General features: G+C 40.2%; 2 protein-coding genes across 3 annotated transcripts in view; one reads left to right on the top strand and one right to left on the bottom strand.

Moving 5' to 3' along the window:
- The window catches only part of cerkl (ceramide kinase-like), a 32,834-nt gene extending 27,407 nt beyond the window's left edge, over positions 1 to 5,427 (top strand). Inside the window, exons 13-15 of the mRNA XM_031741429.2 lie at positions 114 to 210; positions 1,995 to 2,191; positions 3,201 to 5,427. Coding sequence (XP_031597289.1) covers positions 114 to 210; positions 1,995 to 2,191; positions 3,201 to 3,279 — 373 coding nt within the window. The 3' untranslated portion in view covers positions 3,280 to 5,427. The remainder of the gene's footprint in view (positions 1 to 113; positions 211 to 1,994; positions 2,192 to 3,200) is intronic.
- Positions 3,661 to 27,062, bottom strand: itga4 (integrin alpha 4). Of its 2 annotated transcripts, none has more exons than XM_039599899.1 (29): positions 26,696 to 27,062; positions 25,096 to 25,281; positions 24,558 to 24,676; positions 24,232 to 24,332; positions 22,855 to 22,987; positions 21,868 to 21,935; positions 21,438 to 21,573; positions 17,860 to 17,945; positions 17,653 to 17,715; positions 17,435 to 17,575; positions 17,024 to 17,132; positions 14,666 to 14,760; positions 14,174 to 14,264; positions 14,045 to 14,090; positions 13,626 to 13,780; positions 12,308 to 12,462; positions 12,032 to 12,184; positions 11,433 to 11,509; positions 10,943 to 11,084; positions 10,032 to 10,133; positions 9,650 to 9,726; positions 9,313 to 9,402; positions 9,045 to 9,132; positions 6,989 to 7,096; positions 6,758 to 6,883; positions 6,511 to 6,636; positions 6,330 to 6,428; positions 6,089 to 6,208; positions 3,661 to 5,890 (listed from the first exon to the last, which is right to left on the bottom strand). In XM_039599899.1, the coding sequence occupies exons 2-29, from the start codon at positions 25,266 to 25,268 to the stop codon at positions 5,789 to 5,791; spliced, it is 3,081 nt and encodes a 1,026-aa protein (XP_039455833.1). In that variant the 5' UTR covers positions 25,269 to 25,281; positions 26,696 to 27,062; the 3' UTR covers positions 3,661 to 5,788. The 2 variants fall into 2 exon arrangements, with proteins under 2 accessions (XP_039455833.1, XP_031597298.2); XM_031741438.2 differs by having other exon boundaries at positions 26,719 to 27,062.
- Between the last annotated feature and the right edge of the window lie 848 nt (positions 27,063 to 27,910).

Below are 27,910 nucleotides of genomic sequence, written 5' to 3'. Positions count from 1 at the left end.
GAAGATTAGCTCAATCTTCTGCTCTTTGGCCATGAATGCATCACAGTGCATGTTAATGCATGATGATGTTTCTAATAATGCTAACAGTCTCCACCACTTCCTGTTTGTGACAGTTTGGCAAATGGCAGTGCAGCGCTGATTGCAGTCGGAAACACCTCCAGGTCCGAGTTTATTAAACACCTAAAGAGATACAGCAGCTCTACTGGACAGGTGAGAACACCTGCCAGAGGTGAAAATAACATGAATCAATTTATTCCATTCAAATCCTCACTAAAACCTTTAGCAGATCTTTTAAGGCTCAGGAATTGAACATTTGCAGTCTAAAATCTAAACAATTCACAACTAAGGAATGTCGGAGTACGACAGCTACCTTTTTTCTTTACAAACTCCCAGTTTACTCTAAAAAATATGCATTTTTTTCTGTCGGGTGCAGTTAAAGTTCAAGTGTTTGCAATTTCTCAATGTGAAATTGCAAACGATTTATGGATTTCATCATCTACAGTACATATTACTATTAAAAGAATTTTAAAAAATGGGGCAAATCTTTGTACACAAGAAAATAAACTAAAAAAAACCCAACAGCATAAACACACAAAAACCTGCAGAAATCAACATTTCCAAGACTGTTCTGAGTGGACATTGTGCGTCAGTTAAACTCTATTGTGCAAAAAAAGCAAAGACAACATGTTGATGTTATCATGATGGGCTTAGTTTAATTGCACAGAGCTGGTGCAGTGTGTAGATGATGCTGATGACAGCCTCAGCTGTTATATATGTTTCCACCCGGATGTTTTCCACCAAAGAGAGCAATTTATTGTCGTGGGAACTCACTCTTGACTTCAGGGTCACACAAGCACTTTGACTCGGGATTGTGATTGTGTTACAGCCGATTAATGGCTGCTGATTATACCACAATCCCTCAATGTGCACATCACCTAAAGACTCTAGAAGATGGGAAAGTAGGTCCCAGTTTTAAAAATACCGCAATTTTCCTTGAAGTTAGTGAGTAGATTAGCCTGGTTCAGCATGACCTGGTCTGGGCAGAGAGACTGCACACTAACCCACTTACTAAATATACTGGCAGTGTGGTGTTCAGACTTGGAGTAAACAGGCTGTTTACTGACTGGCCTACATCCTGCTAGTGTCCGTCCTGACATCTCAGCAGAAAGCACGGCAAAAGTGGGTGTTCAAGTGGAGCTGCCCACATGTGACCCTTACAGTTTATGTCCTACTGTGGACTCTAAACCTCTCCTGTCACTTGTGTGATGTAGAGTGTGTGAAAAACTGAATACACCTTTATTAATCAGATGATTTTCTCAAAATAATTTTAAAGTTTCAGTGCTTTTTGGTGCAAATCCTCCTGTGTGTTGGTATTGAAGCAGCATTAAATTGAAGTGGAGCTGTAATTATATATTAACCTGCTGGATATTTCCATGATCAATTAATCATATCCTTTGCTTTGATCTATCCCTCTTTAATAAGATGCAATAAATTCAAATTCATATTATCAAAGAGTGGTGACAAAATATTAGAAACTGCTAGAGAAATATTTAAGCCATCAATTAGGCGTAGTGGAGTAGTGAAATATTTCTCTCTACAATTCACAGTCTCGTAACGGTACATCAAGTGTGTATTTAAGGACAGTACAAGAATCCTCTGGGCTCTTGTCTTAAGATAGATGTTAATCTGTCCTATAAGAACGCCTTTACTTTAAGAAAGCGCAAACCTACAGGAGAGGACAGCAGACAGACAGACAGACAGCGGGACAGTCAGCTGGTCTTTGCTGCCCCCTGTTGGAGCCTCACAGCAGAGGACAGTGGACCGGAAGAACCACAGACAGATCCTGCTGCACTCTAACAAGCTGCTTAACGGAGATCTTAATGGCTCTTTCTGACCTCATCAGCTCAGCTTTAATACACACACACACACACACACACACACACACACACACACACACACACAAGACAAAGCTCTGACTGATTATCTGTGTGCAGTTCAACTTCTCCTTCGTGGAGACGCATGTTGTGTCAGCGGTGAAGATCCGCCCCTGCTCGCTGATTGGCTGTTCTGAGGATGAGAGTGAAGAGGAGGGTGACTCGAAAACCACACCCTTCATCCACACAGAAGGAACAACCTTCCCCTGGAACATCGACGGAGAGCTGGTGGAAATCGCTAATGAAGTGCTCATCAGGTGGGACGCTCACGCCCTCGTTATTAAAGATATATCCAGATAATACAGTAAATACAAATAGAGGAATTACTCCTAATGAGTTATTGATTAATTCAAGCACTGATTATTGATGATCAAGGCACTATTTTTCCTTTTAGTTCAGATCAATAAAATACAGCAAGAAGAGGTGAACATAGAGGATGATAATAATAATAATAATTATTATTATTATTATTATTAATTTGGACAATGGCTGCTCTTTCACTTATTTTCAGTCCAGTCCTTGTACCTCATCATTTTCAGAGGTATCTTGTTTTGTTTATTAAAACATTAACAGTGATCTATGAATCTTTCAAACATAAAAAGGACCTAACACAAGGGCTGAACCTATGTTGTGTCTACAGATAACAGACAACTTAGCACAAAATAATATTTTTGCACCAACATGATGATTGCCAAAGAGATATTAGCCACAAACTTGGTATATCTCTATGGAAGAGGATTAGGGAAAAGTCAGAATTCAGACTTTAATCTCAGAATTCTGACTTTCTTCTCCAGAATTCTGGCTTTTTTTTCTCAGAATTCTGAGATTAAAGTCAGAATTCTGAAAAAAGAAAAACAAAAGACGTGCCTCCTGTTTTTTCTTTTCCAGTGGCCCTAATCCTCTTCCATAGTATCTCAGTATGATGTTCAGTGAGTTCTTAAAAGATTTGAGGAAACTGGACAAATGGAAGACAAATGAATTAGTGACCGGCCTAAAAAGCAGATAATATGATCTGAAAGTCATGTCGAAATTCATCGAAAGAAATTGAAAAAATTAACAAAAACCTGAAAATGCATCTGATCCATCTGCTGCTCACTGAAGCCTCATTTGAAATGGTCTCAGTTTAAGTGTGGTTGTTACATTCTGTGACATTTACATCAATATCAATCAAGAAATGCTCCTGCAACCATAGCAACATGTCTGCAGGTCCTTAATATCCACCTGACTGTGTGTCTGTGTTTCTGTTTGTCTTTGTGGTGCATTCAGAGTCCACCCAAGACTCATCACTCTGTACGGTGAGGAGGTGGAAGAGGCCGAGTCGTCTGTCTCCTGCAGCTGCATCTGAGAACAACAAGGGGGCGCTGCTCTGTGTGACACTCACCACAGTAACCAAAATGACTCAACAGTGCTCTTTGTACAGACTCTGAACTCACAATTTGAAACTTTGGTCGTCCGCCCATGATTTTACCGATAAATACAATAAAAAAAACTCCTTTACTTTAAAGCTAGATTAATTTTATATTCTTTTTATCAAAGCATAATGTGAATGTTTTGTAAGTTTTATTCATGTATCAGCTGCAGAACTGACCAATGTACATAAAAATGGTTTGTTTACAATTTACTACAGTTTCATTACCCATTTCTCTCAGATCATGTGACTTTAATTTCATATGTTGCTTTTTTTCATCCAGTTTTTGTTTCTGTGGCAGAGAACAAACTTGTTTAGTTTGTGTTCAAAGCCCAGTTTATTTCACCTAAACTGATTCCCAAAGGGTTCATGTTTGAATAAAGGTATTAATAGGTGACTTTTCTATCTGTGCAGACGATGGTGAAGCAAAACCAGACCTGATGTATTCATTGCATGTAGATTCTCATTTTGACTCAAATCATACTGCGACTGGAATAAAGTATAAAAATCAAGCTGTTTAAATAGAAAATCATTTATTTTAATAGAAAAGTGTTGCTAAAAGCAGTGAGACTCTCCAGTGCAGAACAACTTCACATAAGAACATCAAAGTCACTTATTAAAATATTAAAACACTCGGTGTGACTCTGTGAGGTGCATTTGTATTAAACGCACACCGGAGGGGAGGGCAGCAGCTGAGTGAACAGTCTGCATGGAGACCGTTAACACAATGCTTTTTTTAAAAAGTTTTTTTATTACTTGAACCAACAAGTTCTCAGTTTCAAAAGCCCAGGTGTCAATTTTAGGAAGTATGACTGAGAAAACTGACCACATCAAACTTGTTTACTTAGTGTTTGTGATGCGTCTGTTCAGAAGATGGAGCTTTACTTTGAGAGCTCAGGCCATAAACATTCTTTTAAAAATGGTGATTTCAAGTAGTTGTCGATCATTAGATCTCCCACCTACCTCACACTGGTAGGAGTGGTTAACCTTAAATGTGCTTTATTTAAAATGCATCACATTTATGTTTTTTTCCTCTCTTGTTTTATTTGTATTAATTTTAATTTAAAGAACTCCCACAGGACAAACTTTTTCATGGGCATCACATTGTGATTGTTACCACATTAAAAGAGCCTTCGTGCCTCATTATGTTTGATTCTGTGTGTTTGACACTCCTGGGCCCAAAAGGAGAAGGAGTGGAGGAGAAATGCTCATTTCTAGCTGCCCTGCGTGGTGCACTTGTGCTCATGTGGCTGTACATTGTTCTCATTGTTTTTCCCTCCACATACCAGCATGGCTTCCTGTTTTCTTCTTCCCTGCATGGCTTCCAAAATGAAGACAAAGCGTCAGAGAAACTGCAAACAAGTGTGAAATGAGGCTCACGGGGAGGGAGGTTAAGGAACCATAGCACCAGGAGGCAGCACAATGGAGGATTCACTGTATTAGAAAGATCCTGCATTCTGCTAATTTTTCCATCCTCTGCCCTGAAATTTCTATAAATCCTACTTCAAAACTGCCCTCAGTTTCCTCTATGGTGAAGCAGTTTGCAAAAGCAGGAGGGTAAGTAAAAACAGATAGCGCTAATAAGCTGATCATGTCCTCCACATTGGAGTATCCAGCCAGTGGTCAGCATTAGCTCAGTGAACTAACTTTGTGCAAAACAAAAATGTGTGGATTTGCATCAGATGAGCTGATTGTGCCATAAAAATTTGCTGGTTTAAGCAGAGGAGACACATCCCAAAACAAATAGTGGGAGGCAAAAACGGTGTGATCACCCCTGTTACCAGCAAATCCCAGCAGCCATCACCTTCTTCCTCCAGCTGGACGACATCCAGTGTGAGCCACAGGCGTCAAATGATGCAGCACAGCCAGTGAGTCAGCTCTTTGTGTGTGTGTGTGTGTGTGTGTGTGTGTGTGTGTGTGTGTGTGTGTGTGTGTGTTTTGGTCAGCAGGTGAACAAAATTCAGAAAATAAGTTACACAGACAAAAGGAAGGTTTCCCAGAGCTACGAGCCAATCAGAGGCAAAGTTTAAATCACCTGAGATCATAGAAAGTGATGTTCTTTGTTTTGTTTTCTCCTAAAAAAAATGAAGGTCATTAATCCCAGGAAGCTCCGAGGCTTTCCGATAGGTTCAGATTTGATGACTTCCGGTTCACTTCCCTTTTAATTAATCCTCTATCCATCGAACACTGCAGTCTTTTTTCTTTCAGGTCTTTGGATTTCTCTGGTTCCTTTTTGTGAAGGCATGTCGGCAAAATAGTTTAAAAGGTCACAGTCAGATTCAGGAGGCGTTCACTCTCACGTGTTAGACTCAAACCCTCGGAGCATAGACGGATTTCACTGACCGATGACGTCCACAGTGCTGCAGTAAGACCGTGGCATGATAAACACTCTTTCATAGGTACAATGTGAACTCCATCAGGTCACGGGCAGAGAGAACAATCCGGGTTAGGTAGTGCTTTCTCTTTTGCTGTGCTTGGGAACGAAGTCCCAGCTGTCTCTGTTGAACTCTTCCTCCTTATGATGTAATTCTCTCTTGAAGAATCCAGCCTGACGGACAAAGAGAAGGAGAAAACGTGAAGCCTGTGTATCAACTGCAAACATTAAACTGCAACATAATGTGGTTGATCAGTACCGCAGAACTGAGGCATGATATTTTACAAGATGGCAGATTGTTAAAATACACCAGTTATTGTTGGGAGAATCGTCACAAAAATGAGTTTATGTTGCAAAACAAAAATTGAGTACCTTCCACAGACACCAGATGAGAGCTGCCAGGATTGTTAACCCCACAGCTAAACTAACAACAACAATGAAGATTTTCACCATTGCTGAGGGTTTCTGGGTAAAAACAGCTTCCACCAATACCTGGAAAAAGTGCAACATACATCTTTAACATTGCTGCACCACGGCCCAGACTCAACTGTGAAGCCCAGACTCTCGGATCACACAGCAGTGTGTTCTGATTGGCTGCAGGGTTTTTTTTTACCTGTGCTACAGGATGATCCTGGATCAGGATGGTGTTATTATCTTGTTTAGGTGATGACATCACTGCTGTGCTTTCCAGGATCATGATCCCATGGCGACCCTGAGACACGGAGAAAGGCATCAGGGACCAGAAACTCTGGCAAAATGCAGTGAAATCAGTCGTCTGCGTGTGAGTGTGTTACCGGAGCTTGCCGTAGTACGGCAGGATTCAGGTTGGCTTCCAGTTGGATGGTGACCTCTCTCCCCGCCTCCAAATTACCGAGGCGACACACCAACCACTCACAAGCCTTATCAGTGCGGCCACAAAACTGAACATAGAGAACAAAATTCAAGTTTGCACCCTTGCATAAGCTGTATCTGAGAGACCACATTTTTATGTGTGTGTGTGTGTGTGTGTGTGTGTGTGTGTGTGTGTGTGTGTGTGCGTACCATTCTACGGGTGGAGGTGGGCGAAAAGAAGAAGATGAGTTGTTTGATGAAGGAAGCTTGAGGGACGTCGCAGTCGTTGATGACTGAAACAGTTGTGTCACTGATGTAACACACACCTTGAGACGACTGCAGAGAGAATTCATGTGTTAGTACGGTCTGTCCTGTCGCCATTTACGAATAACTTTTTTCACGCTAGTGTCAAACCCAATGCAGATGTTTGTGTTGATGTACCTGCCAATCGATCACTTGCAACAGCCTGTGACGGTAAGGTGCGAGGATCTTCGGCAGCGCAATTTCAACCACAGTGTCGACTGATCTGCTGGGACCGGAGTTTAACACCTGCAGGCAGATGGAACAAGATGCTGAGACTCTCTAAGGCAAGGACGTGTTCATATCAAGAGTCCTGTGTATTTAGCTTGTCTTTTTTCACCTTTTGATGTGTGGGCACCAGTGAAAGTAAACCAAATGAGCACAAACATAGCAACAACTTCCTGTTTGTTTCTGAACACTTCCCTTTAAAGAGTTGCTAAAAATTGTTGATTGGCTCCAGTTTTCATGATGTGCTACTACTACTAAGACCAAAGGTTCCCAATTGAAACCAGAAAGACCAACTCACAGATGACCACTTTCCTAAACTCTTCATCCAGTGTTGATGAAATTGGACTTGCTGTGAAGTTTTAGCTTCACATATGAAATTGTATTTTTGGACAGCTGCATATATTTTTTATTTTGGCCAAACTAGTCATTCTTCTGTTCCATTTTCTTTCACAATATGCTGTTGAAAGTACCGTGACACACAGAACTCTCACCGTGATCTCTGCATTTCCTAATTTGCTGACCTACATTCTTAAATAAATAAGTTTGGTCATGTAGACATCTATACACAAAATGTGACCAAGTGATGAAACCAACATGTGCACTTAATATTCTGGGGAACTTATAAAACTGATGTTGTGACACTTCAGTGTGTCACAACATCCCACCTTGACACATCTAACTCTTCATAAACTCAGTACATAAGTCCATCCATCCTTTTCCGCTTATCAGGGTTGTGTATGTGTGTGTGTGGAGATGGTGGAGTCAAGCTCAGGACCTTCTTGCCTTGAGGCATCAGTGCTAACCACTGTGCCACCGTGCTGCCAATACTCATATAATATGTCATATTTATATAGTCTTTTTTATATATTTATAGACCTCTGTTTTGGATTTTTCTATTTTTCCATAATGAAGAAAGGTAAAACGTCAGGTAAAATTGATCATCAGTAGATGAGAAGATGTAAGTTTAAATTTACGATTAAAAGGAATCCTAAACGATAGCCAGTCAGTTCAGAAGAAGCAGCATAGTTTATCTTTAAAGCAGGCGACTCCTGAAAATTGTTGACCAGCAGCTTTTAGATCTTTTTTATGTTTTTTTGCTATTTTGGGACAAATGTGGGAAAAAACTTTCAGATTTAACACGTTAAAGAGATACACCCAGCTCTACAGCATACAGTTCATTTAAAAGATTAAAGTTGACTGTAATTTTATGAATCGGCTTATATTTAAGACACAGAAGAGGGTTTAAATACAACCTCTTTGTAAATAAAGTGAATGACGACTAACTGATTTTTTTTAGCTTCTGATTCAGCGTCAGGGTCCTGCTACTATACTTTTTTATTTTACTTAGATGTTTTTTTCCTGATTGCTTATGCCTCAAAGTTGGAGACAGTAAACATTATTGTCTTTAAACTTTGCGTTTGTGATCAGGAATAAAGCTTGTCATGGTGTAGTGGTTTAAATTTGCTTAAAAAAGATCATTGTTTGTTTTCACGAGAAGACACAAACCCCGTTTGGGGTTGTGTCAGGAAGGAGATCCGGCATTAAAAATCTGCCTAAATCAAATACACAGAGTTGCGATCCCCTTGTGAATATGGGAGCAGCTGAAAGTAGCTTTTTATTGTCCTGGTCACAAAATCAAATTTTGACAATAACAGTATCATTTTCATTTTTGATAAAATGGAAAAAAAATGGGAAATATAGTATTATAATGTTATACTGAGTGACATGTTTTAACAGAACAGATTCACTGTTTTTAGTATTACTATAACATACATAGGGGCAGACATACACATAAATCAAACTGTCTGCAAATGCGTATAAGTCTGCCAACGTTAAATGTTAAATTTAACCTCAATGAGCTCCATCTGTTACTGTTTTGCTTGTTTGGCATTTAAAGAATCCAGAAGTGTGTTTGCATTCTGTCTGATCACATATAAAAAAAAAAACCCTCTGAATCAGGCTGACCTACCTTGTATGTGTAATTGAAGCTTTCTGAATAGCAGTTAGTGGGAATCAAGTCTTCATCTCCAATTTCAAAAGAGGAGGGAGTCACAAAACTGTAAACAGGCAGACAGAAAGCATTGGGATTACTTATCTGGAGTTAAATATGTCCTTTATTTCTGCACTCTGAGGAAAAAATGTCGTTCACATGAATTTCACTGACACGGTTAAAAAAAAACACCCCAAAAAGGCTTTGACAAAGCAAATGACAGTAATGCACAACAAGGTGAGCTCACCCGTGGATGTTCACGTTGACTCCATATTTGAGAGGAAGGGTGAGGCTGATGGAGTTGTCATGGAGATATTCCCTCCTCTCATAGTTATCACTGAAGAGAAAATAAATTTCACGTATTTTTACTCCCTGATGGTTCGATTCAAGGTTTAAAAGTCTATAAAGCTATTTCATATTCAGTATTGTTTCTTCTTCTTCTTTAATGTCCACATTAATGTGCATTCTGCATACTCCTTTATAAATAACACTTTAGCTTCATACATTAGTTTGCTTTACTGTCTTAGCTTCCTTGCTGCGTTGTTCTCCTCAGAAAAACGATGAGGTGAGCAGAGGAGATTTACCTGCTGGCGTTGACGTGGATGAGGTTTTGGCCAGGTGTGCTGTTCTGGTTGACATCCAACAGAAAGCTGATCTTCAGCTACAAAAAAAAAAATATTACTTAACATCTTCCTTCTTTATGACTTTGCTGCTGGAACTTTTTTACACAATACGGGAATCTCTACTCTAAACCAGCTACGGTCCGTTTCACCAGATAGTTTTGCAATTTAATGATAAGCCGAAGAAAAATGGAGAACTGAAAGTGCAAAACCCCGCTTTGACCTTTGATCTCTGGACCACAGGAAGTTGAGGACAAATAATAGCTGGCTGGAGCACGACATTCAGGTTCCTCATAATTTTGGTATCTGATCAGTGTGTGATTACCTCCAATTAGCTCAGGCTTACCTGGGTGTGCGCTGGAAGGAGGAAGCTGGTGACGCTGCAGTCAACACCCACTGTTGTAGCGTTGACTTCCTGTGTGACATCACATCTGACCACATTGTCCTCCTGGTTGAAGAGAAGCAGGCTTGTTGTGGATGCGTTATGTATTTTAATGTTGACAATCATCATTTAACAGTTAATGTTGAGTGACTGTCTGTTTACACAGCAGTTTTAACTGTAAGACCAGCCATGAAACATACTGCTGTCCATTGTATCTACCTATGGTTGCTGATGACACTGTCTAAGAGAGTAGCAGTCTGCTGTTCATCTTCATCTAGGTTCTCAAATAGAGTTCTTTTTTTCCAAGAATGATGGCACTTTTTTCTCATTTTACCCAATCAATTTACCCTCTGGCAGCTTACTCAGCCAGGACCATTTAGGAGTACATACATGACGGTAAGTACGTTTTTCTGCCCTAAAAATGACCCTGAAACACACAAGCTACACACCATTTATCTATTGATTCAGTTCAGTTTTATTTATATAGCTTCAAATCACAACAATGGTTGCCTCAAGGCTCTTTGTGAGGTAAAGACCCTACAGTAATAGAGAAAAAAACGAACAATCAGAAGAAGAAATCAGACTTGGCGACAGTGGGAAGGAAAAACTCCCTTTTAACAGGAAGAAACCAGGCATAAGAGATTAAAGTTAGTAACTGATGCAAAATGGTGTATAAACACATAGAGAGTGAGAGAGCTGAGGCGTGTAAAGAAAAACACTTGGTGCATCATGGGAACCCCTCCCTAAACCTATTGCAATTTAACTAAGGGAGGATTCAGGGTCACCTGATCCAACCCTTACGATAAGCTTTGTTAAAAAGGAAACGTTTAAGCCAAATCTTAAAAGTAGAGAGGGTATCTGAAAGTTTGACTCACATTTTGCAGTACTTTAATGTAGTGGATGTTGCTCGGCAACCGTAGCGTCAGTCGTGGCAGGAAGGCATCATCTCCAGAGTTCAGCAGTGAGGCTTTCAACATGATAGTCTGCCCGGATCCCAGCGCAAAGTACTCCTGCTGACTGAAGACAAACACGACAAACAACAAGCATCGCTGGAGTTACAATCAGAATCAAACTTTCTCTACTGTTGAAATACTTTTGATTTCTTTTTTGGTTTTAACTTGCAGATTTTTACAGTTTGATCTCAGGAGCCCAAAGTGTGAAGCTGAATCTAACCAGTAACTCTGGCACTTACTAATTACAACAGCATACAGCACACATTTATTCTCTACACAAAAATATGCAAACACAACAGCTTGATATCCTTTTTTCTTTTTTTTCACGTATATCCCGGTTGTTTCCCAGGTTTCTTTTGTCATTCACACACAGCTCCCTGCAGTGTGTGTGTGAGAGAGAGAGAGATCTTACTGTGGGAGCACTAGATGAGCTGACAGCTGCATGTTTGTCGAACAGTTCACCAGGGAGCAGGAACGAGCAAACCGAGTCTGAGAGAAAGAAAAGAAGCAGCGGGTTAGCGGCAGCCGTGAGAATAAATAAACATTTCGATTGTGTTACTTCACTGATAACATCAAACAACTTGAGAGGTTTAATAAAAAACCCCTGATGACTAACTCCACCTGTGAATTCCTACTTGTAAACTGTTCCTGCACTGCTTTATGAGTGTGAGCAACATGTGGGGGACACACACAGCAGGAGGGTGTTAATGTGCTGAGATGCAGCTGAAAGCACATCTGGATAGGCAAGATGGTGTGTTGATACACAAAGGTCGAACAAAGATAATAATAATTTGCAGATGGCTTAATGTGTTAGTTTAGCAGTATGCTAAACCTATGTATAGGTTTGTATTCATTTATAGATGATTAAGCCAAATAATTGTGTTGTAACTGCAAGTAGAAATTTTTCATTTTTTAATGAGAGCAGATTTATAAATATAGATATTGATTACTGCATGCATGATGAGCTGTTCTAGCTGGTATTTGCTGGGTGTTTGTATGCTAGCTTGGTACCTGGCTGGTGATGGTGTTGCGGTGTCCTGCGCTCCGCTGCAGAATGGGTTTTAACGGAGGGAAGGATGTAGAAGAGGCTCTGCGGCTGTTTGTCTCCCTGAGACTGTAAGAAACCACAAACTGAACCGGCGTAAAAATGTCCCTCACATCTTTCTGTTGGAGGAAAGAAAAAGGAGTCAGAGGAGGAAAGATAAACTTTTTAGCATCACTGCTGTTAATCCAATCAGTGCATCACATGTTAATATGCCCAAAGTAGACAGTGGGTGAGTATATTACCCTTTGGTAAGCCACATGGGTCACACAAGTGAGATGCCCCTGTCGTGCTCGTACACGCTCATTTGTGATATTGGACGATCCGTTACCGTGGAAAAAGAACCGAGGTGGGAAGGAGGGTTTATGGAGGAGGTCAGAGGTCAGATTATACTGAAGATCTAAAAAAGAGAAGAGAGAAACAACCTTCAAAAATCAGACTGTGCACTTTGTGCAAAACAAATATTGCGATTTGGAAAAGCTATCATCCAATCCCAGCACTGAAACTCCAATTAGGCACATTGCTGTTGTACAAGAGAATAGAGGGACAAAGAGAAAATGGCTGGAGGGTTGCATTTACGTATTTTATGATAAGGACAGTAGGAGTGTGACTCTGCAGCTTTGGCTGACTGATTACATAAGATTGACCACTACATCTGTTTATGAGATCGTGTTAGAAAGGTTTAGTTCAGATGAGCGGAAAAGCAAAGCTGTCAATTTACCAGTCAATCTATGTCCCCACCCTCACCAATGGCCACAAGGGCTGCACAGTGAAGGAGAAGTGACGAAAATGAATTTTCTCCAGAGACTGGCCTCTCCCTTAAAGATAAGGTGAGGAATTCAGGAGTTCAAGAGTGGCTCAGAGTAGAGCTGCTACTCCTCCACATTGAAAGGAGGCAGTTGAGGTGGATTGGACATTTGAGTAAGAGGCCTCCTCAGCGCCTCCCGGGTGAGGTGTTCTGGGCATGTTCTTCCAGGAGTAGGCCCAGCGGTAGCCCTAGGGCATGCTGCACAATTATTAATTTACATACTGTAAGGTAAAGACTCTGCAATAATAAAGAGAAAACCCCAACTATCAGATACACTTGGTGACAGTGGGAAGGAAAAAATCCTTTTTAACAGGAAGAAACCTCCAGCAGAACCAGGCTCAGGGTGTAGCAGCCATTTGCTGTGACCAGTTGGGGGTGTGGGGAGGGAGACAGGACTAAAAAAACACTGTGGAAGAGAGCCAGAGATTAATGTACAGTTTATATATCTTAGTTGGGCTGGGAACAGCTCAACGTTTCCCTGGATGAGCTGGAGGAGGTGGCTGGGGAGAGGGGACATCTGGATTTCTCTGCTTAGGCTTTGGGTGCCACTGGGGATTGTTGCTGCTGTTTTGGTGAGTAACATCCACAAGAATGACTGGTTCCCCAGCAAAATACTGCATTATAGCAAGTTTTTCCAGTCAGCTCTCAGTGACTCTAATGATGTGCTTGACTGGTGTTTACTTTTAAACATAGGTAGCATTTAAATTTTATAAATTAACAGATAATAGACTAAAGAGGTGCATTTAGGGCAGTACCTATGTGCCCTCTGAAATGTCTGGATTGGACACTGAAGCAGATGGTAACGTTAAAGCAGGGAGCTGGATGCCTGAGCTCTCGGCACAGCGCCATCCGATCGTCGATCTGCTCCGGCAGGATCAAAGACGCGTTCACTTGAATCACTGGACGGGTCCTGCAGCACAAGCACACAGTCAGAGAAATTATCACAGCATGCAGACTGGGGTTTATGAATCACTGAAAACAACTGAAAACAAATAAAGCAGGTGGATTTTGTTATTTTCACCATATTTTCCACAGATGTTGGGACACTTTTGGTTCTCTTGCAGTCTACATACATTAAAAAAAAACATTCCTGTTCACTACTATGAGAAGAGGGTAACTACAGATGGAGTCTTTTTGGGTAATGTTTCAACAGGAAGCTTCAGTGAGGACTTACCTGAGAACCACAGCTGAGTCAGAAAGGAACGCACCAACTGCCACATCTGTAGAGATAGAGAGGGTTCAGCGTGCTTAAAATTATCTAATGAAACAAATATGGCAGAAGTTGTGGCACAAAATTGTTTACCTTTGTAACCGTTATCATCAATGTCAATGCCAGAGCTCAGCGACTGGCCGAACATCCTGAGGTCATGGCCAAGGGTGGATCCAGTAATCCTCTGAAAGCACAACGGTAGGGATATCATGAAAGCTAGTGGTGTAATGGTATTACTTAAAAGCACAGGAGGATATAAGTACTAATGTAAGCAAGTGCAAGTAAGTGTTCAACAAAGACCCCAAGGTCTTTTCTCTTCACCGACACTAATATTAATCTATTCTATTTAATTGTTTATTAATCTCTCTTTGAGATATGACCGCAAGGGGATCAGGTCAGATTTTGCATTTTTCTTAGACATGTTATTGCACTGGTAAGTAAAAAGTAAGTAAGTGACATTTTTACCTGCACGTCATCCTCATTTATAGCCCTTGCCTGTCACTGAAAGACATTCTTATCTTTTTTCATTTGAGAACCTGCAGTTTTTCTTTTTTTAAGCCCTGGAGGTTTTTGCTCAGTTTGTACCTGGGATGGAGTTGATGAGATGCCCTCTTTTCTGCCATTGTAGATGTAAACGGCTCCTTTAAGGTCGTCTTCATGTGGAGCACCAATCGCCACATCTACACACACACACACACACACACACACACACAATTTTGTATTAATATACTTGAAAGGACTCTTGTTTTCACTTGTCACTAACCTACAGTGCCATGAAAAAGTGTTCATCCTCTTCCTGATTTCTGTCTTTTTTTTGCATATTTGTACTTAAATGTTTTAGATCAACAAAGAAATTGTAACACTAGTCAGAGAAAACCTGAATAAACACAAAATGTAGGGTTTTTTTTTTTACATAAATTATGATTTAATTTAATAAGGGAAAACATTTATCCAAACTTACTTTATGTGAACAAGTAATTGCTCCCTAAGCCTTATAACTGGTTGTGCCACCCTTGGCAGCAAGAACTGCAGTCAAGCGTTTGGCAATGAGTCTTTCACATCACTGTGGAGGAATTTCGATCCACTCTTCTTTGCAGAACCTCAATGTGTCGGATTTATTCAGAATACACTGGAGGGTTTTGAAGCACGAACAGCCAAAGCATCTCAATCAGATTTGAGTCCAGATTTTGGCTTGGCCACTCCAAAAAGCCTCGTTTTGTACTTTTTGGGTTTGGTTTAACCATTCAGAGCTGGACTCCCTGCATGTATCTGATCGTTGTCAGGCTGTGAAATTAAACATTTTTTAAAAACTGCATTTTGTATTTACTCAGGTTATCTTTAGGATGGGACAAATTGTTTTTCACAGAACTGTTTCAGCCTAACCTCAGCTTTGATTTCTTTTCTTCAAAGCAGTCGTTAGTTCTTGTGACTTTTTACATAAAATTTTCACACACTTTACCATTTACTAATCTTTAAATTCACAGGGTAATATTTGTCCTTTCTTGCTTTTTCAGATGGATAAAAGTATGCAAGAGTATATAAACATGAGTAAACACCAGTATGGTCTTTTAATATTTAACTAAAGTGTTCTTAAAATATTGAGGTCATGGACACACTAATGCACTCAGAGATACTTCCATTGTTTCAGACATCAGCACACTGATTTACATTTATTTCTTGCCTTACCATATTTCCTAGTTTACTGTAAAGCTAAACTTAAAATCAGTCTTCATAGTAAAATTTCATGACTATAACTTTTCCTTTTTTCTCCAAAAGGTAGGTGGGTCCACCCTGTGTGTGTGTGTGTGTGTGTGTGTGTGTGTGTGTGTGTGTGTGTGTGTGTGTGTGTGTGTGTTAGTGAACAGATACAGTGTGTCCCCAGACCATGGGTACACACACACCCTTTTATCTAGCTGTGGCAGATTAGAGGGCATGTTCAGTTACAGAGCAACAACAGTATGTCATTAACGTTTAATGAACATAATAACACCCTCCACCCCTCTCACAAACACACACGCGTACAAACACACACACAGAAGGTAGGGGTCTTCATGTATGTGTTAGGGCGTTGTGTTGAAGTCTGTGTGATGTTCCTTATTTATCGGGAAGTCTCAAGTAGTAAGGCGCATAAAATACATCATCACTACATAGCATGTTTTTTGTTATGTAGCTCAACAGCCAGTTAAGTAATGTAGTAGCATTTCTAATGTTTGTGCTAATGGAGTAGATCTGTGCAGAAAGTAAAGAGAGCAGCACTTAAAGCTCTCTAATTACCACTGTCAAGGTGCCCTGGAGCACACAAGTGAACCCACAGCTGCTCACTCTGGGTTTTGTGCTACTGTGACAGCTACTGAAGCAACAGCAGAGCATGTGCTGTTAGCAGTAGCAAGAGCAGAAACAGTAAAAGCAGGAGTCGTTTCTAAAGTATAGTACTTATCACACAAGTATAGTACTTATTTGCAGTACAAAATCTTCTGTTATTTGTAGTACTTGGAAGAGAATGAAAAACAATGTTGCAATACTCTTAGTGCTAGGTATAACTAATAGGATTTGCAGGCAGGGTCGCCAGCAGTAATATTAGCAGTGGGACTAGTAGTATCTGAAGTAACAGGGTAACAGTTACTTAGACTTCATGGTTTTTGTACTAGAAGACAGTTAAGGGGATATTTACATTTTGCAATAGTACTGCCATCAGGATTTATCTTTACTTTTATTTTTATTGGTATATATATTTTCTTTAATGTATTTTTAATACTAAAAGTATTTATAGGAGAAGTAGTCTTCAGAAGCATGAAAGAAAATTTTATAAACTTCTAGCACTAGCATTAACTGTCACATATTCAGTAATTCTGGTTGTAGTAATATCAGCGGTGTTGTGTATACCAAAGCTTGCTCCACTAAAAAAAACAACAACTTCTAGATCGGTTGGCGTTTGTTCCCTACCAGGGTAACCATCGTCATCCAGGTCTCCCAGGTCTGCGATGCTCTCTCCAAATCGGGCGGCGTAGGCGTTGCTGCCAGTCAACTGAAACTGCTCCTCCTCTAGCTTTGCCTGAGAAAGGACACAGGACACGATAACATGTTGTCCCAGAAAGTGTAAAAAAAAAAGAAAAGAAAGTCTGTGTTCACGATCAGGTTCCTTTATTTTTAATTTCAAACACTCGTCCGCATAGCGTCAAATAAATAAAATAATTTTTCAAATATAAGAGATGAAAAATAAGTTTTCATCTCTTCAGGGAAAGTTTTACTCGTTATACATGGATGTATGGAACTGTGAAATAGGGATTGACAGCAGAAACAGTCAACACATCACAGCATCACAGTAAAATAATACCATGCTCAGTGTTTGCTTACCTGCCCCTGGTTGATGTACACATGGACTCTCCCTTCTTCTCTCACGTTGCCCGTTGCCATCGGAGCACCGACCAACAGGTCTGACAATCCATCGGCGTTTAGGTCCACCACACAGACGCTGGAGCCGAAGTAGGATCCCAGCTACACAAAGACATGAGCTAAGTGCTAAGCAGGCAGTTGCTTTGAATGGGGAGTGTTAATGCTAAGGAGCTTCATACCTCTTTTCCAGACACTTGCGCGACAATCCGTAGCACGCTGTTGTCTGCTGTAAAGATGAAGACCTGCACAGTGTATACACACAGTCACTGAATTTAACATCACATCTGCTGTACATAACACAAATCAGAAATCTTTACATCACTGCACCAAAGATGCAGTGAGGATGAGGCTGGCAGTGCGGCCCTTGCAAGTCAGGTAGGTCTTACCTTTCCCTTCTGATTGTATTGTGGAGCTCCACCCACCACCTCCACACTTGCAGGACTCAGGAAGTGACCAGCTCCGACAGAATAGCCTGAACAACAGCAGGTCACATGATTAATTTAGGTAAACTTTAATTTGGGTAAAGTTTTGATCCATTCTCATCTGCTTATCCTTATCAGGGTCGCGGTGGGGCTAGAGCCTATCCCAGCTACAGGTCACCAGTCTGACACAGGGCTAACACAGAGAGAGTGCCTGGGTGAAGTTTACTTTAATATTAATACTCCACTAAGTTTTAAAAGTGTTAATATTCTTATGTTTGCCATACTCTGCCTGATAATAACAATTCTGTCCTTTTACTTAAACTGCTATTTGCACAGTGTGGCACTTTTTCATATGACTGAGGCGTAGCCGTGGGCACAAGGATCCACACGAGTGTGCAGGCATGTCACATAATTCACACTTGTACAAGTACACATACACTTGTAGGTGATTCTAGAGCAACCGATTCAGGAAATGTCTTGTGAAGCAGGACAGGAACCATCAGAGCTCTGTTCATTCATTTGGCACAAGCCTGTGTTCACAGCTAACCTGCAAAGCTATGTTGTTACGTATTTCCACCACACAGGTGGCTGCTGGACTTCCCAGTTGAAAACTTTTACCAGTTCCTGACTAAAATGTTTTCAGTATGGCTCTTTAGAGAAAACTGGATATTTCTTTTACTTGTGAAAAGACCTCAGCTAGCTCCTACCCCATTTATAGACTTTAATGCTAAGCTAATCTTCTGCTTCTCAATGTAAATAAATAAATCCTTATGTCATTCATATTATTAAAGCTGTATAAAAACTGTTTACAAAGTGTACATCAACCTGAAACGGCAAAATAAGGTAGAAACCAGTCTGTTGGTTGACATAATTTTACCAGCAGTGGTGAAAATTTGGTTTATTGGTTAAGGTTTCAGATCAGGTTTGGCATGTGGTCGATCTAAACTGAGGTAAACCATCTGTGTGTGGCGATGCATAGATACAAAAAAGTCAAAAACAACCACAGGCTTAAAAAGAAAAAAAAAAAAAAACTTCCTGAAACTGTTTCCTGTGTGTACACACACACACATAACCACATACACCAGTGGCCTGAAGACAAAACTCAGTAAAGTTTCAACCCCCATCATAAGTGAGAAGAAACTGTTTTGCAGTCTGAGCTTGTATAGTTGTCATTTCAGCAGCTCCTCAGCTCCTCATCACTGGTGTTTGTGGTTTTTTACGTCCCGTGAGAACCGTGAAGATGTTTTCACCTACAGTTTTCAGAACATAGCACCTCTCTGCTTGGCTTCCTGTTTCTCATGAACCCTGAGAGGTGGCGCATATACTAAAATGAGTTCGTATAGCCTCTATTTCTGACATTATCTTGTGAGAGTTTTTTCTCTTGGTTTCTTAAATGAAAACATAAAAAAATATGACCAAACGTCAAATGTCATGTCTATAAAAGCGCTATATAAATACAGGCCATTTATATGTAACCTTTATCCTCCTTAACACATGGGCCAATTTGCACCAACATCATCACAGATTAAGATCTATATGTTATTAGAAAAATATATAAATCTCAGTTCCTTTGATTTTTGTATTTACTATGTTCATCTAATCATCCCCCTGCAAATGCGATGTTATGATCTCTGTTTTCAATTGTTTCACGTGTCGCATTCAACGTGCGTAACTTATATTGTATATTTGTATATAATATTATGTGCAAGTGTGTGTGTGTTTTCGGCATCTGACTATATACACACATAAATTGCTCAAGGATTAATAAAGTATTATGATTCTGATTATACGGCGGTATAAGGCACATATTCAGAATACCAAGATAAATTAACCATACATGTCTGTGCCACACAGGAGTGATGCTAAAAAGTGCAAAACAATGCATCAACACAGGATGTAAAAGTGTACATGCAGGTGTGATGATACGTATTCCTGCCAATGTTTTTAGATAAATCTGCTGATCTAAGAGGCACAAACAAAAGGAGGAGTCTACCAGCAAAGGCAGTCAAGTTATTAAGTTAACATAAATGTAATAATTAGACTTTAAATTAACTTTGCAAATATTTTACAATAAAGAAAAATCAATAAATGAAATAACGTTTGGGCTACGCACACTTTATTTTATACAAGAAAAAACCACTGGGCAACGTGTTCACTGTGAAGCCGTGAGCCTTTTTAGCTCCTGCAGCTATCAGCGGTGACAGTGTTTGCTTTAAGTCAGATAACGTGGCGTGCCGATAATTTGGCGCCAAAATGCAAAATCAAGACTTTAAAACGAGACTCTGCAAACCAATGGGTGGCATCAGCGTGGTTATCTCTGTCACATGCAGTTTATGATTATGAGCACACTGTATATATGTGATACAGCTCAAAACGCATGTAACCAGTTGACGTTGAAACCAAAGCTACGTGTTTGTCCCCAAATACTTAACAAAGCTTAAAATTGGTTCTCCTGCTAAGCAAAATACTGAACGCATAAAGTCTGTTTATATCAACTTCCTTACACTTCCAGGACAGATTTCCAAATTTAACCTCCACCTGGAATCATTTTATTGACTTTAGCAAAGCTAGTTAGACATTTTAATAAATGTGCAGGTTAAGTGAACTCACACTAAACTACGGTTTGTGTTTCAATCAGCTTTTGCTGTTTGGCCACTTCCTTTGCTAAAACTGTTTACACCAACTTCAGCACTTACAAGAAAAAGAGAAAAAGCCAGTGTTCCTCTCTTTTAAAGCCAGAACTGCTTTAATTGTTAGTTTAATTTAATAGTCTTTTCTTATTGGTAGTAAGAGGGAATCATCTTAACAGGTACAGTCAAATAATGACCAGATAGAGTTTTTTCAATGTTTTTGTTTCTATTATTCACATCCCTGTGAAAGCTCCATAAATGGATGAAAGGAAACCTACGACAGTAACTGTAACTAAAATTAAGTTGGACACTGAAGTGAAAGTAAGGTAAGTATCATATTCACAGACAGAAAAAGTGCTACCTCTGTGTGACCTGTTATGATGTCTCCACAGCACACAGCATAGCCATGAGCAGCTGTAACAGTGATCGCATATCCTGGAAGCTGCTTCTTATGACATCATCATGCTTATATTTGAGTTATTATTCCCTGCAGTATTTAAAACTTATGCTAAGATCTGAATAGGTTTGTTGCTTATAGACCAGATCAGACTATACTTAACAAAGCACAGAACATTTCCTTTGGCAGGAAATGTTTGCATGAACAGTAACTAAGGTTGTCTTCTGACCAACATCAGCTTTATGTGAATACCTGTCAGTGAATCTCCTTTCAGACGTGAAACATTTTACTTCAACATGGTGGCTACAGTGTGTGAGTGAACAGCAAGCTTCACCTTCACATTTTGTCAATCCAAGCTGCAGAATGAGAATTGTGTTTAAAGGAAGGGACAGAAGCACAGACCGACTCTCTCTGATGAGGCTTGTGGTGAAAGCACATCACCGGTAGGTAGCAGCTGTATTCTGGAAGCGGGCTAACATCAGCAGTGCTGGTAGAGGGGCGGGTGGACTACTTACCCAGGTAGCTTCCAAATTTGACGGCTTCAGTGTTGTCATTATCGAGGTAGGCTGAAATCTTCCCGCTGGTGGTGTTATAGACCAGAACTGAACCCGTCCAGTAAGATGTCCCTGGTGCCCCCATGATGACCAGATCCTGAGAAAGAGAGAGCCTCTATATTATAATGTGATGACTTTATTTAAGCTGCATTATATGTATAGCTGAATATCTTAGATTAACTCTTACATATGCTGCTTTAAAACTGTACTTCTGATTTGATAATGACACAGTTTTGCTCTTTTTTTAAAACCTTGAATTTATTTTTCATAGCCTGAGGAGCAGCAAGAGGAGAGCAGATGGCTTTTTAAAACATGAATGGATCGCGTTCAGTCTGCAGGAGGAAACGGGGATGACGCGATTTTAACAAAGCGTGTTGCTTATGTTACTGACCTCTGTCAGGAAGTTGGAAATACCCGCCTGACATGATCCATAATCCTCCCCAAACTTCCTTTGGTGGTCTGTAGGAGACACACAGGCATGTCAAAAGGTGAAGGTGAACAAACGAATAAATCCCCCCACAGCTGAACAGCTGCTGGTTTCACATGCACACACATTCATATCGCTACAGTCACAGTCATGGTTTTACATATCAGGACATTATTTAAAGATAAAAAGCAAAATAAAAAATAGTCCTTACCAGATGTTACCAGATGTTAAAATCTGGTAAGGAAACTTACAGTTAAAAGACTGTCCCGTTTTCTCTCCCTCCAAATAAGCCATCCTTCTTCAGTCTTTTTTTAATTGCACTGTTATGAACTTTTAACATACTAACTGAGGCCTGTATAGTCTGGCATGTAGCTCTTGGGGTTTTTTGTAATTTCTTTGAGCATTGCACGGTCTGACCTTGGAGTGCATTTGCTGGAGCGTCCACTCCTGGGAAGTCTGACAGCTGTCATGAATGTTTTCCACTTGTGAATAAACTCTCTCAGTGTAATAATAAATGAACCCTTCCCCGACTGATGAGCAGCTTCTCTAAAATCATTGCTGATGTCTTTTCTCCTGAGCATTGTGCTGCTGCTCCAGACCAGCAAACTGCCAACGTTTAATGCATCTGGCTCTTAATTACCTTCTTAATTCCTATAAAATCAGGACTGTGTCTGTGTTTTGACCTAATAGCTGTTAAATGAATAATATCACTGTGTCATTTTAAGACCTGCCACTTTATTTGTATTATGTCCTGATATGTAAAACCACAGAACTGTCAGCAGGTGAGTTTCGTTTTACTATGACAACTGTATGTTTGTGAGCTTTATTGACATCATGGAGTTCTGTAGTTCTTTACCCTGTTCTACAAAAGGTTGCTAGGTCAAAAAGTTGTTCTCTCTAGTAGGAAGAGAGGAATAAGTGTAACCATTAGAGCAGCATGTGTGTGTGTACCTCTGTAACAGGGGATCATAGCCTTGTAAGTTTTCATGTCGCTGCCAAAACGATAACACACCCCATTGGGAAGCTTGTTGTTCTGACCATCTTTCTTTGAGTAGAAGACGTTCTTCCAGCGGTGACCACAGGCCTGAAAACACACACACACACACGCACAAACAACATGTGACATGCACTCATTACTAAGTCACACGTTGGCAGCAGAGTGTTGTTGTTCCCATGACCTAAGTCACTGTAACAGAAACTCTGTGTGTGTGTGTGTGTGTGTGTGTGTGTGTGTGTGTGTTGAACATTATCATTGTATGTTTCTTTGCTTATTTCCCCCCCTGTGCAACACAGACGATCACAGGAGACACTCGGTGTTGTAAATACTTTCTCAATCACATCACTGCCTCCACTGTGTGTAACAGAAATGCCTTCAGGCTTTTCAAATGTTGCTGTCTGTTGTGCAAATGTTTCAGGCTTTCTAAGTGACTGACCTGCTGTTTAATGACTGCTGACTCTTTGTCCTAAAGCTGGAAGTAAAATGCATTTTTGTTTCAAAAAAATAAGAGTCCATAACCACTGAGTTTGTTTGTGACACTGTGCTAATGTGCGTTTACTGTTTCTCTACAGTGACCCTGCACCGTGGATTAGTTTCTTTGAGTTCTCTAACTCCCTCTTTTTGCTTCATGTTGTGAGTCATAATGGAGTAAAACAGGGAGTGCAAGAGATATTCATTTGTCACTATAATAAAAAAGAGACACATCCCTAAGTGTGTGAGATCTGCTGATGGCTCAGTGAGCACTGAATTGTGGACATCATTGCTAATGTTACTAATCTAGTCTGATTACCTACCACTTTCCCAGCAACAAACAAACCTAACAGCACAATAGCTCCTCTGAAATGCTTATACAGAGAGACGGATTTTACATAACCAGCACTAAAAGGGATTTCCATAAAAATTGTTAAAAAAAAAAACTTTTTTAGGTTATATATTATATGATGTGGACCATGCCTTCAAAGCACACCACCAACCATCGCTAGCCCTGAAATGTTAAGCACTGCAAACTCTTATCTGCTGGCATTTACAGTCTTTCAGATGGTGTCTGTCTTTTATGACATGCTGGCCTACCTCACTGGAAATACCAAAAGTTTACAGCTTTTCTGAACAGCCACACTGTAAAACGGAGGGAAAAACCACTCTTCACCCAGAATGGTGAACTGCATTTCGTTAAAACTTGCGATTTGTCTGACAGAACTGCCACAACGGCCATGTTGAGGAAACTGCTGAACCAATGAAGATGATAAAACTAAGAAAACTGTGTTTAGTGTCGCTCACTAAGCATTAATAACATGGGGGGGGGGAGCACAGAGAGAGTGTGTGTGCGTTACCAGGATGTGTCCTCCTTCCTTTTCAGGTTGTCTGGATAAACTGACGCCCATCCACTGGTGATCACGCTCGGCTTCACACGTCTTTCCACACCGAGTCACATCTGCATACACATGGATACGTGGTTGACTGTCAGCATATCACCTTCACTCACCTTATATAGCATCTACAGTACATCCAGACTTATTAAATATATGTGTTTATAACACTAGCACACTAATGGATGTTTTGGCTGAACTTGCATCTCTCATCTGAGTTTCATCTCCATCAACAGCTGGAGTAATGCAGGGGGAAAAGACTAAACACAAAGGCTGACAAAAACACACACCAGCAGTCATGTGGTGGCATTCCCGGGGTCCAACAGCAGCGATGCTGCAGCGGAGAACAGCTCCTGGAGACATTGAACCATCGAAGGATGTGTTTGCGACTGGCGCTCCAACAACTAACCTAAAAGAGGGAAAGAGAGGCATTTAGCACTGGTTTTGTCTTTGTCTCAAGTATCTAAATGGCATCTGTGTGTGAAGCATCAAAGAGCTGCTCTCATTGGCAAGAACTGGCTAACTGGTGTGGGCACACACACACAAAGTGATACTGTGTGAAGATGGCAGCTTACGGAGCATTACTATGGTAATTAAATCAATTAGAATAAGACTGTAAGAACAGCTGTGAGTTGTTTTACAATTTAAAGTGCATGAGTGAGGTTATTACTAGCATGTAGCATTCTTTGAAATGTAGTTTACGATGATCAACAGCACATCAGTAAACAATCAGTAGTAGATAAACAGATCAAAAGTCAGGGTTAGGGTTGGAGGGGGCTGGGGAGTTGTTAGTAAACCAATAACGTGAATACTAGTAAGGATCCAGACCAGCTCTCTGTGTTGTGGCGATACAGCAGGACTGAGTATCCGAACATGGAGGAAGGCGGGCCTTTAAACTCCAGACTGTGGTCCTGATCCAGACTGTATCCTGCAGCAGGAGGAACCAGGGCCTGAACTAAGACCATGACCAGTGCAGACACACTGGCCGCGGAGACCTTCATGATGGAGGGCAAACTGCAACAAGAAAACAGAGGTTATGCTGAATGAGTACAGGAATTTACATTTTATTGCTACACAGTTGGTCATTGAAGCAAATCTTTAAAGTTTCCTTTAGATTTTTCCCAGATTTTTCTTTTCACAGTTTAGTTGTGTCTGAGTGGGATTTATGTGACGATTGCCCAAAATGTGGCATTCCACAAGTGTGAGGTTATTACCAGCGTTTCCACTGTGGGACATCAGTAATTCATTAAACTGGACTTTATTGAAAAAAGGGGAAATGACTTGTTTGTTGTTGTAATTTCCCAACAAATAACAGAAAATGTATTCTAAAAAAATAAATAAAATCAGCTTTAATTTACTTAATTTATGAGCAATTAATGTCAATCGATACCTGTGATGGAACAAAGTATGTTTAATTCGAGCATGCATCACTTTATTTAACACCACAGTGAGATCAGAGACTACTAGCACGCTAAATATGTCAGCCTGAGTTTTGGCATATGTAAATAAAATAATGCAATCTAATTAAAAGATGAGTTTTTGATGTTTGAATGTTTCACTGAGTCTAGACATGAGATAACCGGGTGATTAAACCAAAAACACCCATACTGATATATATCAACTGTCAGACAGCCTCAGAGTTACTTAGGAGACACACCCCTGTGAAGTACGCTGGTGTCTGGTTTTACATGAAACCACAGGCAGTGGCTGCTTGTATCCAACCACAGACTAAAAGCAGAGGAAATCACTTAATTTGTTCAGGTTAAAGAAAAGTTACATCTACTGTTCCATCAGTATAAAAATCAAAGAGTTTCTGCTGTCTGCTCAGGCTATCAGTTTCCTCTGCTTCCAGCACATATGCAAAGCTCAGCTAACTGTCATCTGGCTGTTTCCTAATCTATACAGCAGGAGAGAGAGTGAGTGAGAGTGCTGCCAATCTTTCTTCTTGTCTAACAGTGAACAAGAAAAAGTCAATCAAGTCGATTTTCCAAAATTGGAGAACTGCCAAATCTATTTTTCATTGTACTTTTGTTTCTCTGGATTTGTTTATTCATCTTAATTTCCTTATTTTAGCCTGTTTGAATCATGGTGGGCTGTGGTTGCTCTTACAGAGTCAAGTACAAAGTGAGCGGTTACACTTTTCTAAATAAACATGAGCTTAATAACAGCTAGTTAAAAACTGTAAGTAATGATCCAGACATTCAAACACACTGTTGTCAAGTTTCCAGACCCCCAAACTTTTGGGTCATATGAAGAGTTATGACTTTACCGACTGCTGCCATTATTACCAGTTTATTTACAGACTCATTGAACAGTTAACACAGAAGTGCTTTTTTCAGCCTGACTCCTTAACCACAGCAGTGTTTGATTCTTCATCAGCTCTATCAGTCATTCACTGTATAAACGGTCCACATTTCGGTTACTGTACCGCTCAGACAGCAGAAAGCCTACCCCGGGTCAGACAGCTGTTATCCCGGGTCAGACAGGTCCAGGGACTGCCGGTGACAGACTCAGGAGAACCGCAGCGCGTCAAAGAAGTCTCCGTTAAATCCACCTTATTATTCCCCGCGGGTCTCGCTCGTGCGTAAATCCTCCTGTTGCTCCTCAAGTCTCCTAAAGAGTCTCGTGCGTGCACCGGCTTCGCACGAGACTTGTAGGTTCTTATTCGGGCAAACACGTGCAACACGAAAGAAGAACTAAGACGATAGAGTCTGAATGTTAAAAACAGAAAAAACACAGTGAAAACATGAGTTGAGCAGAGTTTCACATGGAGTCAATGAAACTGAGAGATGAGCGCGCGGAGACCCTCCCCTCTCTATTTGCGCGCGTGCGTGTGTAACGGTGTTTCCCCCAAGCCCCGCCTGAGCGCGCGCGGTGTGCGTGTGTGTTAGAGTCGTTTCCTCTTCAGTTGTCACTAAAGTGTGAATGGAGTTAGCGCTGCCATGATCTAATGTGACTGTCTGAACCTCTGTGTCTGAACCGTGCAATGCGCGCAGGAAATATTCAGAAACAGCAAATGTGAGAAGTCCTTCTCTTACAGTATGAAGACAAAAAACACAGCAGTCGTGGCCCTAAAGTTTAAAACAGTCCTTTATTCTAAAAAATCCATCCTCACAACGGATGTTTCTATTGTTTTCATTTGTGAAACACGTGAAGCTTTAAGAATAAAGCACTATTCGGCCTGCAAATTATTTTTTTTTTAAAAGATAACGAGTTTGAATTCGAAAGGTTTTTTTTATCCAAAATTATGAAAATATAAATGAACAGAATAGATACTAGAAATGGTTTAATTAAGTATAAAAAATAAAATATCCACAATATGCATTGTTTCAAGTGCTATTAAAACCCGACTGAATGCAATGAGATGCTCGTAAGACTCACAATAACAATGTAAAAAATATAATCACTATTTGGGATTTGGATCATTTTTGCAGTACAGGTTGTTTTCCTGCCAGAAAATATAACTAAAGCATTAAAAAATAACATTTTTCATTTTTCATATAATGCCGTAATATACAATTCTGAAACAATTTCTACAATACTACTTTTACTTTATAGGTCTGAGTATTTCTTTCTCTGCTGCTGAATTATAACTTCGTATTAGTTTCCTCCAGGCCTCTAACTTAATCTTGAGAATTATAAT

This window comes from Oreochromis aureus, linkage group 16, assembly GCF_013358895.1.
Source record: "Oreochromis aureus strain Israel breed Guangdong linkage group 16, ZZ_aureus, whole genome shotgun sequence".
Taxonomy (NCBI): Eukaryota; Metazoa; Chordata; class Actinopteri; order Cichliformes; family Cichlidae; genus Oreochromis; species Oreochromis aureus.
Note: the sequence above shows the minus strand (reverse complement) of the source record. Positions and strands in the feature narration are given on the sequence as shown.

What these genes read in the sequence shown, in the direction of transcription:
- itga4 (XM_039599899.1), bottom strand. Translation starts at nt 25,268, where the DNA reads ATGAAGGTCTCCGCGGCCAGTGTGTCTGCACTGGTCATGGTCTTAGTT. An exon ending in TGATGATAACGGTTACAAAG is followed by an intron (nt 14,091 to 14,173) that starts GTAAACAATTTT and finishes CTATCTCTACAG; the next exon opens with ATGTGGCAGTTGGTGCGTTC. An exon ending in GCAACACCATCACCAGCCAG is followed by an intron (nt 11,510 to 12,031) that starts GTACCAAGCTAG and finishes TCTTTCTCTCAG; the next exon opens with ACTCGGTTTGCTCGTTCCTG.